The sequence below is a fragment of the Aulostomus chinensis genome, chromosome 5 (assembly GCF_037954235.1).
Source record: "Aulostomus chinensis isolate RoL2024-O1b breed Wild chromosome 5, RoL_Achi_v1.0, whole genome shotgun sequence".
Taxonomy (NCBI): Eukaryota; Metazoa; Chordata; class Actinopteri; order Syngnathiformes; family Aulostomidae; genus Aulostomus; species Aulostomus chinensis.
The window spans coordinates 14,523,117-14,538,815 of record NC_141324.1 but is presented as its reverse complement, the minus strand read 5'-3'; the positions used below and the strand labels follow the sequence as shown (position 1 = coordinate 14,538,815).

Below are 15,699 nucleotides of genomic sequence, written 5' to 3'. Positions count from 1 at the left end.
TTGCTAGCATGTCTGCTACTGAAGTACAGTTTCCACACCACAAAGAAACACAGAGCGCGTTTACTCTTACATGTCTTAGAGGATACTTGTTAGTAAGTATCTGTCGTGCAGGTACATTGTTAACTTTTAAAGTGCTGTCCAGTAGTTTATTAAATGAAACACACTCATTAATAGTTTTGTTAATTACATTTTCTATGTAACTAAACAGAGAACTGACAATTAGTCACCCACGAGAAGAAAATGACCCAGTGAAGTCACATAGGGGAGCAAAAAGAAGCAAACTTTAATTTTCCAAGACTACTAACAGGAGAATATTTCTGAACACAATTTCACAACTAACAACATCAATTAGTGGACAGAAGAATAAAAAGGTCCAGCCGGGAGGCCGACACACAAAAACCCTTCGATTTCAAGTTCGGTTTTAAACAGCAGTAAGATAAATAAAGATGATCACAGCAACAAATATAGAGGAAAAAAACATCCAACTCAATACGTACCCTCTGCTCGTAGGACATGCGTGTGTGCGTGTGTGTGTGTGTATTGCTACAAGATAATCAGGTTAGTATCCTCAGACTCTAAATACGTCAATGAACTGGATGGTGGTCACATCCCAATAAGTGTTGCAGAAAATGTATTAATAATATCTACAGGATTCATAAGAGGAATATTTATATAATTTGGGATCCTATCAAAGGATGGCGATACACAATAGTAGTAATTTCTGTGGAAATGTGAGCCGTCCGAGCGCATCAAAGAGGCGTTTACGAGGACTAGCTCTAGTGGTTGAGGTGGGGATGACGGTCCCGGAGGACCGGGTCTGCTTTGATGACTACAAACGTCACTATCATACATTATCGTGACAATAAAGACAAAAAGATCAGAATATATGGGAGGTAAATGAGATCATAACACGCTTGTCCATCACAAGCATGGAAACGAGTAGTAAGTTACAGCACATGTGCACGGTACAGAAACACGAGGTTTACTGGACGAGCTGACATGATGCACGACTGTATGTGAGTTAGCACGTCTCTGTAGGGCTCGGTGCCAGCTGTGGTGCACGTCCAACATGTCGCCTCTGAAGCTTTTACACTATAGTTCAACATTTAGGTTGTGAGATGGTGCAGCATCAAAGCCCTCCAAGATTCCGTTGTCGCGGGTGGTTTTGTCTTCACTGTGATAATCCCGTTTTTAAAAATTGTATTTTAAGTAATTGTTTGTTCTGACTTGAGACCTTTGGGCAGGGGGACTGCTGCCTTCCTGGGTTAGTTCCTTTGACGACTAGCTTCATATGCTAAAGGTGATCCCCGTCTGCTAGCTTTACAAGCTTCAGGGTCAAATCCAAAATGATGCTTTATTTATAAATAATGACAGCTTCTTCTTCTTCTTCTTTTTTTCTTTTTTTTAATGAGCGGGTCAAGATGCTTATGTTTGTCGTACTAAAAAAAAAAAAAGATACATTTAGAAGAACAAAAACAGAATTGTCTCACTAGTTGCAGATCTTCGGAGCCCCACCTCCTCAGGTCTGGAGACAAAAATGTTTTGTTTGTATATACTTTGAAGAGCTAATTCCACCACTTGTTCTTTGCAGACCACCTTGAGAAAGACCTGTCTAGAAAGACGGCCGGCTACACTTAAAAACTGATAAACTTCAAAAACTTTGAAAACTTTCCACTCAAAGCTGAGAAAAAATAGACCTGTGGCTATTTGATCCTCAATTTCCTTGGTCGAGGCACAAACACCGCGAGCACTTTAGAGTTCACGCCAATAGCCAACAGTGTGTTCACACTCTTTTTAGATGTGACCAAATGCAGAGCCTCAGTCCAAGCGTCCAGGGTTAAAAAGTTGCTGTATCAACTGCTTCACGAGTTGTGTCCCCTTGTTGTTCTCTCTCTCACTCTCTCCAAGTTACAGACTGTTGCGTTAGCTTGGAGGACACCTGTGTGAGACACCTCCATCTTTCTCAGCTTTTGGAGCAAGATTTCCAACCATTCTGCCTGGAGATCCCTGAGGGTTCTGGGGCATATGAGGGACCCCCTTCCCCCTCTAGAATTATCCGGACCCTAACCACCCTCCTTCAGCTGTCGAAGGTCTCGCCTCTCCAAACCGCACTGCTCCGAAGACGACAGCTTTCTCCTCGGCCATGTCTTCACGTGTGGGCAGCGGTGCCTTCGCTCCTCCACCAGCCTCCCACTCTCTCTCTCTCGTCCCTCTTCCTGTCCAGCTCTACCCCCAGTTTTGCTCTCACTCTTGTGATTGGTTGGTTTCTCACGGTCTCTCTCCTGTTACTTTCACACAGTGGTGCTTCGGTTGTAGCAGTGGAAAACAGGTATCCATGTTTGTTCTTTTTTGTTATTACCCAGATTAAGATACCGATGAACTAAGCTTAACTCAGGCCCAGCTCCTTTCCAGCAACCTGCCGAACCAAAACACAGTTTGATGAAAGATTTGATTCCAACTCAAGAGTTTCACAAACACGAGACTTTTCACATCACAGCGCTTACAGTCTAGTACTGGGACAGTCCAGTCACACCACCATGTTGGTAGGCCCGCTCCCCCTGGTAGGTGGAGTCCTGGGACAAAGCCACATCGATCTGGGACTTGAACTCATCTCCAAGGTAACTGTCCTGTAATGGGACAAACACACACACTTTCAAACAACCTATTTAACAGATATCCTTCATTTCTTTCCAGGCAGAAAAGGAATAAATGATTCAAGATCAACACTTTACTGGAATACATGTGCAAGCAGCCTTAGTGTTACACAACAGTTGCTATAAATAAAACGGACTGTAAACAGCTTTTCATTCACAAAAGATGCGTGCACAGACCTGTGAGAGTTCAGGCTGGGAGAGGCCGGGCTGGCTCATCTGAGACGGCTGGCTCATGTTGATGTAGCCCTGGGTCAGAGGCCCCTGAGAGAAAGGTTGGGAGCCCAGGTCCTGGCTGGCCTGGCTGCCACTCATATGGCCTCCGTTCCCTCCACCATGGTTACCCATGTTGCCGCGGTTTCTTTGACGGCCGCCTCGGGTGCCGCCCCCTCCTCCACTGCCAGCCTTTCCTTTCATTCCGCCGCCACGGCCTGCAGAAGCATTCAGTCAGGTGACACCTGTCCTACTGATAGTGTACATGTGGTATGACTCATGCTTGTATTGGGATTTTCTCTGAAACTAATAAAAAAAGATGATTTTTGTGGCTCTGTCTGCCTCACCTGTGGGTCCGTTGACCTGCCCCATGTACCCAGGGGGGGGTATGGGGGGCATCACAAGGTTGAAAGGTATGGGGATGTTCATGGTATTCATGGGGTTGGGGCCGGTGCCAATCATACCGATCTGGTCATGAGTCTGGAAGTACATGTTGGATGTGCGCCCTGGAAGAGTGAACAGCTTCACTTACTTCTGTGAAAATGATTTACGGTGTCTCTGTGTGAAGAGCCTGTGATGTCACAGGTGACAGGACGCACATTCTGCACCACCGAGGGAAGGTTAAATTATGTGCAATAAGCTGGCAAAGGCTAAATATTAAATAACTTCAGTAATAGTCAAAGTGTTTGTTATATGAGGAGGTCCTCACCGTTGCTGCTGCGATCATAAACAGATCCAGGAATGAGGGCTTCCCTGGCATCGTACATGGCCGTGCTCATGAATCGACCTCCCTGGAAACACAGGACATTCATCGTTCTCCTTTGCAACCACCAGAAATACAGTTGGGCAACAACACCTCCATGCTAGAGTAAGAGGTGATACACTTGACACAGCAGCTCAGATCTCAGCTAGTACTGGACATGCTGCCAGGACCTGACTGGAGACCAGCACCAAGTTTGGGAATATCGGAGAAGGTGAACAGTGGTGGACAGCGTTGGTCACCCGAGCATAGCAAAAACCACCTCAAGCACATGTAAAAAACATTCTTGCTAAATAGGTTTGATTCTATCAACCTTTCTGGTTTGCTACTTGTACTTGACTACAGACAGAACTCACAGGGTTGATGGTGTTGACCAGCTTGCGGGGCTTGCTGAACTGCATCAGGCTTTCTCTCAGGTTGTTGAGGGGCCCCTCCACCAGCACCTTCTGCTCCTTGTAGTAGTTCAACAGGTGGTTCCACAGGGGCTGCTTGGACAGGGCTTTAGGGTTTCCCACGATGATCACCCCATACCTACATGACGGAAGCAGGACACTAGTAAGATCAGGGATTAAACTCACAGAGTGAGCAGGTGTCATCTATTTGGTTCCACCTGGCCCTGGTGAGCGCCACATTCAGACGGCGGGGGTCGTTCAGGAAGCCGATGCCCTGGTGCTCGTTGGCCCTCACACATGACAGGATGATGAAGTCTTTCTCTCGGCCTTGGAAAGCATCCACACTGGCGATCTCCACCTCCTGCACAAAGAATGAAGACTCGTTCATGGGGGAAATCACTTGACATGAAAGAGAACGTATTACTTTGTTTTGATTAATATTTTCGTTGTGTTGTCTTAAGCTTAATCCATAAAGGTCATTTTTAACTTTTTCCCCAAATACTACCTGGTAGAGTTTGGTATGAAGGGAGCCGCTGAACTGCATGTACTGGACCAGGTAAGACCTCTGTCCCTCATAGGGGGTGATGATGCCAATCTGATCCGGTTTCGCACCCGCCTTCAGCAACCTCGTCGTTATTTTCTCCACATTAGCCGCCTCAGTTCTGCACGAACAAGATGGATGAGTTCATGATGGGGAGCCAATATCAAACGGACAGAAAAGTCGTGTCTGAATTGGTTGAATGAAGCTGATGATCATGTGACTTGATACCTGTTGAGATAAGATGTGCCAGAGCTGGCAATCTCCTCTTGGCCTTGGGTGACATAGAAGAACATGGGCTTGTCAGGCTGCGGCCACTGGAAGTCAAAGCCTTTCTTCACACGGTCTCCTGCAGAAGGAGCAAGCAGAGAGATTCACGACTGACGTAAGAACACAATCTGCATCACCGCTGCTTCAGAACCTCTACAGAGAAATACAGTAATGATAGAAATATTAAAAAAAACTCCAATAATCAGGAGGAATATTCAGGTTACTCTGCTATTTTGGTAATGGCTTTCTACCAGCTTTAAGGTCTGACAGGGTCAGTTGATTAAAAACCTTTTCAGAATTGGCAAATCAATACAATTAAAAACTTGTTAATTGAAAACTAAGCCTGAACAATGTTGGTTTGTGGGGCTGCTGAGCCGTGCTGAGGGCTGTTTTTAACATCAACAGTAATTCATATGAATAAATGGACAGAAGATTCATCACAAACCTGCAAAAAAAACGCAGGACCGTCAAGCACATCATAAATTACAGCCTCAGAAATGGCCATTGATACGAATCAACAACTCTCGGGCAGATTCAGTACAAACTGAACAGTATAATCATAGTAAGTCTCCTACTGACTGTAATTTAACAGCAGGACCGTTGTATTATTCAGCACTGGAACTGGACCGCAAGCGGGTTTTTGCGAGTGAATTAAACCTCCACCAGTCTTAAACACAACATTTACAAATGTGATACCTGCAGCATTTTAGGTAAATTCAAGACGTTTAAAGGTCTTTTTTTTTTTTTCATCGATTTTACCTTCAGACTTCTAAAGGACTCAGAAGAACCCTGCAAATGTGCAGGGAAAGCAATAAGGAGTGTGATTTGGCAGCCTCATGATAGCTAACTGCATGTTAAAGCCTCAGGAGACATTGAGCGAGCCGTTTCCCTCAGACTGGAAGTGAACGGCATCACAGATCATCGTAGCAGTTGATTTCAATGGGTGACTCACCTGCAGTGACTCCGTTCTGCAGAGAACCTTCATAGAAGATGTTGGAGGGGAAGGCGCTGAGGGCCGGGTGCATGCGGTACTGGACCTGCAGACGGATTGGCCTGATCCCAAGAACCACCAGACGCTCAAACAGGGACTGGGACAGACCAGCTTTAGCTGCCTTCTTACACATCACCACCGGGCCCAGCTGGCAGTGGTCACCCACCAGAATCAACTAGCAAGAGAAAACCCCATTACAACATTGAGATAGAACATCAGCATGACTAAAGACAAATGGATGTCAATACATGATGAAACTTCAAGTTACAGAATTCAGCGAATGACCAATGACACTGAATTCAGAAACATAAATATGAACAAGGCAACGTGAGCTACGTTGGATCTCATTATTTCCACTGGTGTTAATAACTCAGTAAATGTTTGTCAGAGCACTAAAATTCGAACAGTTAACATTTACAGGAGCTGTTTATAAACTGTCCTCCCCGGCCAGCGGGCCATCAGGCCCAAGATGCCACACCATAAGTTTGGAGTCACTGATTTACGATGAACAGCAATGATAATGTTTGTAAATTCACATTTAAATTAGAAAACGAAAATTGAAATTTTCTTATGTGTTCATAAAATCAATTATTCATTTGACATCACTACTAATATTTCACAGCACAAAATCAAAGATGGCCTCAGTGTGTGTTGGCTTACATTCAGGAGTCCTTTTTAATGGTACACCTCATTTCCAGATTACGTGGATTAACCCCCAGAAGGTGATACAAACCTCCATCTGGTACCTCATAGTGAGACTGACCGTGTCTGTTTTTCAACGCCTCGATGAAAGGAATGTCTGTTTAGCTCACTCGCAGCTCGTTAGTTTGTTTTAGCAAACGGACCCTACACAGTCTATCAAAAGTTTATTAGTGGCAAAAATTCCAAAATGCCATTTCACTCTGGCAAAAACTGAACCAAAAATAAAGGGAGGAAGGCGCTTCGCAAGTAAATCAGAGATCACAAGAGGCTCTTGTGGGAAATTAATGGCTGTTCAAGTGTATTAACAGACTACCAGACGGCAAACGTTCTTATTTTCCGGTGACAGGGTCTTACGAAGATCAAGTAGGAAGTACTAAAGTATCGATATATGCCACCAAATTTCTTATATGTTATGCAATTGTTGCACACCTACATGTCTATCGTTTCCCTATTTTCCAGTTACTGTGCCAACAGTACTGCATCCACACGCAGGAGACAGGAGCAAACCCCACAGAAACATCTTCATGCGTGTACCTGCTTGGCCCCCAGGACGACGGGCACCATGCACTCTGGCTCGGTGGCCTGGGTGCTCTCATCGATCAGGATGGATCGAAACTGCATCTTGGCCAGACGAGGATCTCCCGCTCCAACACAAGTACAGCAGATCACATCTGCATTCTGGAGGAGAGACAACATGTCCATTTATGAACAGTGAGGGTTGACTCATTTAACACTTTTACCATCCTCCTTTTGCCCCTTAAGACAATGTTCATGAAACCCTGAATGATTTCAGACTGTTCAGAGCCGGCATTACTGTCATCTGATCATAAGGGGACAGCTGCACTCAAGATGGACTGAGATCTAACAGCTCAGACCATATTCAGAGGTAATCTGGCCCACTTAAAGCAGTGAGCCACTTTAAAAGGACTGCTGAGTCAGCTGATGCATAACGCATTCAAGCACCGGCTTTTTATTATTACTATGATCTGAAGATCTGAAACTTTTTAAATGGCATGTGTGAGTGCCAAATGGCTGCTGAATAACAACTCATTTGGTCTTTGCAAATGGGAATAATGGATGTGTTTATCTGCATGGAGCGCAGAAAAGTGAGATCTGATCACAAAGACTCATCTGAGACGATGTAGAGACCCATCCAGGTGTGAGCTGATGGTACTGGGAGCCTCCCGTCTCTGATTGTGATAATCTGGGTTGCATGTTAAAGCCAAGTCTGAACGCTGGAACAAGAATACATTCAGCAGCATGCGGAGACTTCGTACCATAAGCAGCTCCCTCTCAGCAGTGCGTCTCAGAGCTCTGTAGCGTTTCTCGTCCGAGGAGGACAGCTCTCCTGTCTCGTCCTTCAGCTGTTGGAGCTTCTGAAGTTCTGGCATGCTGTGAGGCACAAATCATCCCCACACAGTTACTGACCAGTGTTGTGAAAAGACAAAGTGTTTCACTGAGTGACTCAATATGTCCTGAATAAGTTATTTGTTTAAAAAAACAAAAAACAAAAAAACATAGTTGGTTATATATATTACCTGTCCATGTTGCGTGTCTGGTTGTGCAGAGCCAGGAAGGACACTGGTGAGTCGATGGCCTCCCTGCTCTTGGCGCACAGCCTCACCACTTTGAGACCGGTCTGGTGGATCTTCTCTGTCAGCTGGTCGACAGCAATGTTACTAGGAGCACACACCAGCACTGGCCTGGGGAAGCACATGTTACAGTACTGCTTTAGGGAGAATGAGACAGAGCCGCTCCTCTCACGAAGGGCAGCCTCCATTGCTTTAGACTTTGAGTAGAAATGAATGACCTTCTGCCCATTTAGACCCAGAAACTGATAGAAAAATGTACAACATGTTTGAAAATAACCTCCGAATACCGGACAGTTTTGATAATATCCACTGAAAACTTCCGCAGCATGTAGAAGGATTAAATATATCCCCCAAAAAAACTTTAAAACGTTTAGATCTTTGGCTTCTAGGTAATATGACTCACCTTTGCCCTATTGTTCAATAATATTTTTCTAAATAAATCAACAAGAGCATCTAAAATGAAGAGACCACAGCATCAGGTCTTAACTGTAGAACAACCCATGAAGTCCAAATGTGTGAAAATAACAATGTACCATGCAAATCCAGAGAATGTGTATTCACACATGTAAACACCAAATACTTGTTCTATACTACAGTGTCTGTACCTGTGCAAGCGACGACTCAGTTCACACATACAAACCACAGACAAATGGATAGAAGAGAAGAACTACTGGCTGTCTTACCCGTTGCCCTGTCTGGCCAGGTGGTACACAATGGTGGCGGAGGTCACTGTCTTTCCCGTGCCAGGGGGGCCCTGGATCAGACTGAGGGGCCGCTGCAGCACCGTCTTCACAGCATACACCTGTTACAACAAACAACTTTCATGTGAAGCCGAAGCTTTATAGACAGGTACCTGCAAGGTTGGAAAGGGTCAAGATTTTGGAACCAGTTCCTGTTTGAAGTCCTAGAAGTATTGACCAATCTGAGCTGGCTTTGCTTCCGTGTAGGTTAATTAGAGGCATTAATTACAGTTAGAGGCGTAAAGTACAAGATGAAATACATCTCACAACCCATCTGCTGACACCCGACGGTCTTCCCTCTCACCTGAGAGTGGTTGAGGTCAGGAAGTCCTTGGGCAGTGAAGCGTTTGGGTAGCTGGCACTTGATGACCACATCCTCGACCTCGTGTCCCAGCAGCTTGTGGTAGATGTAACCGGACACTGACGTCTCATCCACAGCAAATGTCTTCAGGGCGCTCTGCATCCTGGATGAGACAGAACATAGAAGTGTAGTTCCACACTCCACGTGTCAGCGAAGTCACATTCAGAGGGCGTGGTTGTTCTGTTTACCTGTCAAAGGAAGTGGACTTCCACACAAAGTCAACCTGGAAGTTGTGAGGGATCTCCACCGGAGCGCCGGCGCTGCTCCTCAGCTCGATGGCGATCTCATCACCGTAGTCTGTTGCAGTAGGTCAGGGAAGACGAACTGACCACATATTGAAGTTACTCTGCCACCACAATGCTCTCATTATTTAACCAGGACTTCCAGATGAATGCTGACAACTGCTCAGCCAGGAAGAATTCGTTTTGCTTGGTTTTGATTATCAATGTCAGCTAATCATCCGTTAACTGAATGCCTGCTGACATTTGCTGCAGTGGAAAAAACAAGCAGAGCTTCTGCACTGACAATAGCTACAATATGCAGCCATGGAACTCATTACTGGACTACTGTTAACCATAAACCTACAAAATATACACGCATGTGCTGCTTTCTAAAAGAGTGGAAACGGCGCAGAAAGACACAAGTTAGCATGTTGTAGTTCCCCATGGCTGCCACTAGATGTTATTATAAATCCATATTTGGCTACAGACATGAGCAGAGCAAAAAAAAAAAAAAAAAAACTTCAACCAACTTTAACAGTGTTGAGGATACTGTCAGGGACTTTGATGACATGTCCAATTCCTTTCCACGGAGGAGCCAAGTCTCCTTTGTATCGCAAACAAATTTCATCTCCTTGCATCAGTCGCATGTCTGGGGGACAGATGACAAAAAATAACTACAATTATATTAATGAGACTTGCAAAATTATTATGTACCAAACATCTAACATATTGAAATGTCAATATTATTTATTTTGATGACCGGGAGAAATGTGTAGTGATGACAGTGACATGAACCATCCAGCGAAACTATGATGCTGAACTTGGAGCAGAAGAAATGAATACCTGAGTCTGTCTTGGGGAGGGTGAAATAAGCGATCCTCTTTTTATTCAGACCCAAGTCCCATCTGACAGTAATGTTGTCCTGAGTCTGAAAAGAGCATCAAGATGCATTTACTTTAGCAGCAGGAAAAATCATAAAAAAACGGTGTATGATTGTGACAGCTTCATTTCCTTTACTGATTGAAACCATCGTGACAACTAAAAGATTTTCAGATTTAATAATTAAAAAGGAAATAAAAAATCGTTTTGGACCTGGGACTCTTTGAGTTTCTTATCATAGTCAGCCTCCAGCTTCACCAGAGGACCGAAGATGTTCTGGTACTGGTAGGCATCCTCGTAGCGCAGCAGAACATGTTGGGGTTCCTCATCCACACCAGGTTTCTCCAAGTCTTCCAAGGTTGCAGTAGGATTTTCCTGGTGAGAAAAAACACACACGTACACGCACACACAAGACCACAGTAAAAGACAAAGATGTATAAAAAGCTAAATAGTGTCATAGGTTGTGGGTTCTATCTGGACTCCAGTGTAGAACTCAAGATTGGCACCATTCTGGAGACAAACACAAGACAGAACACAAATGTGGACCTAAACTGCTTCGTACACAACAGGAAACAACTGAGTGAAACTGACACACATATATAACACAGCATCCTGTGTGTGACAGGCAGTTGTTTTGATAGTACCTTCCAGAGTTCCTCCAGCTTGTTGATCTGCTGGGCGGTGATCTGGCGGGCCCGCAGCTGCTCCTGCTCGGAGGGGATCTTGACCAGCCAGGACAGGAAGCAGCGGTCCTGGATGAGCGGCTGCCACTGAGAACTGTCCCAGTTGATGTCCTTCAGGCTGCTCTGACTGGCACATGGCTGCCTGTGGTGCCAACGAAACAACCAGGTAAAATGCTACTTGGTGATTATTCTCAGCAACAGAGAGATCATTTAGGAAAAAACAAAACAAAACAAAACACATGAACACACACACACACACACACTAACCTGCACAGTAACACCACGACTGAGTCTGCCTTGGCAGGGATGAAGCCCAGCAGGAACACGTTGCGACAGCCACAGTTGTAGCACTCAAGCACAGTTTCACCCAGAGGACCGTCTTTATGCAGGGTCACCTCCTTGGACTTGGCCCTCACCAGATGGTTCACAATGTGGCTAAAGGTTGAGGGAAAGACAGTTAATACAGCGGGTGGAGGAAATGAAAGAATACGGAGATGTGTACAGTTAGGGTACATTTACACTACTGATGCATACTTTCACCCAGGATGGGATTTTAGCGAATTGCGAATAAATATATTTAGAGAAAATCTGATTCGATCTTTTTTCTTGGCAGATATTTACAGATGAAAACATCATCCATATAAAATAACTACGTAATTCATTTTGCATTCACAGTTTTTAACCAACTGAAAAATACATATAAACATGATGAATTTGAAAAGTTAACATTTTTCTTTATTTCCAAAACGTCTGGAAATAAATGCTCTAGTTCTTGCTGTTCCATGGTCACTGGTGATGAGTGAAGAAAGTGAGGCTTGAGCAAAACTGAGGTGACATAAATAGGAGCCATCTGAACGATGCATTTAGAGATGACAATGTCAGTATTGAGCATCCCTAAAACTACAACCAAGATTCCCTGTACAGAAATAATAAACCGATGGCCCCCAAAATGAAATTGCTGTCAAATGCACAGTGACAGTTTAATCCTGTATCTAAACCAAATTAAACCAAAGTCTGCATTGTTGTCGCCTGTGTTAAGAGTTTATGGCCTTTCGAGTTTTTAAGGTCCAGTTTGGTGTTCAAGCTCAGAGCGACACGTGAAGCCTCACCTGAACATGACAGGTTATTCTTTATTACAGAGTGACTCATTCTGTAGTTGAGCAACTACAGGGTCTTTACAAAGCAAAAAAGGACACGAGACAGAAGAATAACATTGTGTCCTGGAGTTGTAGTCCAACCAGGCTGATTTTGAATAGCGTTTCAACCCTCGTTGAATCTATTAAGTGAAGAATCCCTCTTCTCATTGGACCGGAGTCGCTGTATATTAGTCCAGCAGGCCGGTGAAAGATGTGCTGTTAAATGTGTTTTTAACTGCATATCCAAGCAATGACAACACATTTATAACTGAGGTTCATCTCAGCAGCAGCGTGTAATAGAGGTCATCATGTATATCATCCATCACTGACAGGACGACGACAGAAAAACCTCCCTGTCAAACAGATTAGGATGATCCTCTTCAGTTTTCCATGCAATTCACCTTCACAGAACCACCTGTAGTGGCCCACCTCCACCTGTAGTGGTCCACCTGTAGTGGCCCACCTGTCCAGGTGGGTGTTGGTGTCTCCAATAAACGTTTCTTTCTTTGCCCTTATAAATACAGAACCTGTAAATTCTTCAGCATGTTATATGTAGGACTTTCTGTTGATTAGAAAATAATCTAATCCTGTGTTTCTAAATGCATTCGTTATGTTTGGTCATGAGAAGCATTTCCAAATGTTTCAATTCAAATTGATTTGGGGAAATGTGTGAATAAATAAATAAAGGGATGAACTTTAGACTAGTCCAGACACAGACAGGCGTGTTGGTGCCCTCCACTGGCAACTCACAGCCCTCCGTTTACAGCTTAATCCAATCATGTGGTGAAGTGTCGGATGAATTATGCTGACTTTTCTGAAAGTTACTTTTTCTATCATTCCCCTAATTAATCAGTCATTTTCCAGCCTTAAATAAATATTATTGTGGTTTAATTTTGTTTGAAAATTAATGCGATATTAATTAGGCTCTTTCTTCGTCACTTTAACTTTCAAATCAGAATGATGGGTTGTTATAGACCATGATCCTGTCCCTCTAAACCAGCGTGTGGTGTGTCTGCACTCCTCTAACGACCATAATGCACCTAGAAAATGATTACCTTTCCTTTATTCAGCTCACAGCACTGCCAAGTGAGATACATATCAAGTTAGAGGATCTTACCTGCCAGAAGTGTTTCCACGGCCGTTACAAAACCACTTCTTGCTGGTGTTGCAGTAGACAACACAGGCTGGGTCATGAATCCCACAGTAGCTGAAATAAAGAAAATTGACTCCAAACTGAACCTGCTTAAAACAGCAAACTGCACAGACCCCAACAATAACAAAAAGTGAATAAAATACGATGGATTTTGGTGTTGACCATAGAGTCACAAATTATTTTGATTTTGATACATCTAAAATGATGCAGCGTGTTGTGTCTTTATACCAAAGGCACGTACAAAAAATGAAGACTTTTTTCACGCTGACAAACAAATAGGACAATAAAATTGAATGTGACCAAGATGTTGAGGGTCAGAGAAAGGAGCGTGAGTTTTGGTGGCTTGAAACAAACAATCATGTTCTTGATTTTCTTTCGTAGGTCACATTAGGGATCCAGTATGATTTACTGCCTTTCTGTTCACCTTTCACGTGCACATGAAATATGCATGGGCTTATATTGGGGACCTAGACTGTGAGTAGCATCTGTGGTGACTGAACTCAGGTTAGTGTTATTTTCAAATGCATCACGTCGCTGTTTTACCTGCAGGCATGCACAGGGAGATCCTTGGTGTAGTAGGTGTCCTCCTCATCCTCCTCAAAGTTCAACTCTGCCAGTAACTGGCTGGCCTTAACAACAGGGTCGTCTCCATTCTGCAGCAGCCCCACGGGACCATTAATCTGAGGAGGCACGGACCATAAAATATGATCGTAAATATAAATATTACCCTCAGTCCGACAGTCACCAGCGAACAGTTTCCAATCAATAATAACAAACACTGTGCTTATGTAACAGTTAGCGCCAAGTATTTTACTGACCTGTGTGATTGAAGCTGTCACTATCGGATATAATATTAGTGCATGTAAGCTACGTGCTAGTGGTTACAAATATAGAGTTTCGTGACAGAACAGCAACTGTCAGATCCCGGAAACACTTAGCACTTAAATCTTTGACATGCTAACTGTGCCAGAGTGCTAACCCAGCTAGGAGCTAGCACGCTAGCCAATTAGCGGGATAAAAGCATGGTGACAGATGGAAGGCGTCATCATGCTAACCGGAGGTAGCCAGTGATGTTGTTAGCTAACGCTAGCTAATTCACATTTTGTCAACACAGTCCTAGACGTATTTTGTCACCAAGTGAAAGCGAACAATCACACAAACCTGGCTGTCTAGCTGACTCTGGGTTTGGCCTTGGGTCTGGGTCTGGCTCGGCAGGGTAAAATCGGTGAAGTCGTACTCGGAACCCTGGGTGTCCGCTCCCAGCAGCTCGGCTTCCTCGGTGTCCAGGAACGTCAGAGTCTGCGAGCTCGGCCCGTACGCCTCGACACTCATATTTGTCGCTTTATCAGCGGTATTGTAATCGTTTCCTACAAAATATTCCTCGAGAAGCTGCGAAGCGAGAACAAATAAATAACGTGAACAGAGTATTGATGAGAAAATGACTAAACACTGGTGCTGGGAGAAAGATACAGAGAGCCTCGACTATGGCTGCGTTCCGTTTGTCTTCTCCGCTGGTACCCCTCACTACCACTTGTGTCCTACAGGGAGTCATCCGGAGGAAGCGAGGGGTAGGAAGGAGACAAGGAGACATGTGTGAAGGGAATTGGGACAGATGGTCCTCTGTTAAAACCCAGTAAAGTTTTATTATGCAACAAGGTCAACTCTTGAAGGTACCACCGGTATTGTCTATCCGATAGAGATTTGAAGCACATTGGGATTTTTTTCCTCCACGTCTGTCTTTGAATCATTCTAGTCATACATTTTATTAGAGTAGGGATCTTTAAATTCAATTTGATCTTGTGTCAAAAAGGTTTTGACCAATTTTTCTCTTGAAGACAATGGATAGATACAGTATTGATGACAAGATTTCCAGCAGATCCTAACAAGTTTCAAAATCATGCCACATCGCATTAATATCATGGTTCTTCCTCTGCATCCTGGGCTGAACTGCAGTCAGCAACGGGTTCAGCAGGTCCATGAGGAAGACTGGTGTGTTTCTAGAACTTGCCCCTGAGCCAAAGGAATCTGAGGGAGGATAAATCATTCCTCTGTCAAGAAGGAGCAAACATTTCACAAGATGAAACAGTTGAAATTCTAATGAGCAAATAATACAGTTAAAGTTATGGACTTAATTTTTTTTTTCCAGGTAAATTCAGAGCGTCAAAGACGTCTCATTGTCTTGAATAGAAAATCCTGTTCGTAGTTTGAATTTTTCTAATTTTTTTTCTTTCTCAAATGGATTCACGCAGCAGAAAGGTGTTAGATGCCTTTGAACACTGACCTGGTTTCCTTGCTTGATGACAGTCTAGGGATCCCTAACCACGTGGTCCGTCCTCTATTCAGGAGCCATGTGACAATGACCAAGTTTCGAGTCTTATTTCAGACACTGACCTCAGTTTTACTGAGCCAAAATACCT

The 15,699-nt window shown here is 44.0% G+C and overlaps 1 protein-coding gene across 1 annotated transcript; it reads right to left on the bottom strand.

Annotated features, from left to right (window-relative positions):
* Positions 1–259: 259 nt before the first annotated feature.
* Positions 260–15,697, bottom strand: LOC147261375 (regulator of nonsense transcripts 1-like). Its single transcript, XM_086203354.1, has 25 exons — positions 15,564–15,697; positions 14,444–15,307; positions 13,826–13,962; positions 13,247–13,336; positions 11,261–11,428; positions 10,955–11,135; positions 10,524–10,685; positions 10,275–10,359; positions 9,982–10,080; positions 9,399–9,507; positions 9,154–9,313; positions 8,793–8,911; positions 8,056–8,220; positions 7,795–7,909; positions 7,052–7,195; positions 5,777–5,990; positions 4,786–4,903; positions 4,522–4,678; positions 4,235–4,377; positions 3,981–4,155; positions 3,574–3,655; positions 3,212–3,370; positions 2,832–3,082; positions 2,505–2,627; positions 260–2,416 (listed from the first exon to the last, which is right to left on the bottom strand). The coding sequence occupies exons 2-24, from the start codon at positions 14,612–14,614 to the stop codon at positions 2,508–2,510; spliced, it is 3,324 nt and encodes a 1,107-aa protein (XP_086059480.1). The 5' UTR covers positions 14,615–15,307; positions 15,564–15,697; the 3' UTR covers positions 260–2,416; positions 2,505–2,507.
* Between the last annotated feature and the right edge of the window lie 2 nt (positions 15,698–15,699).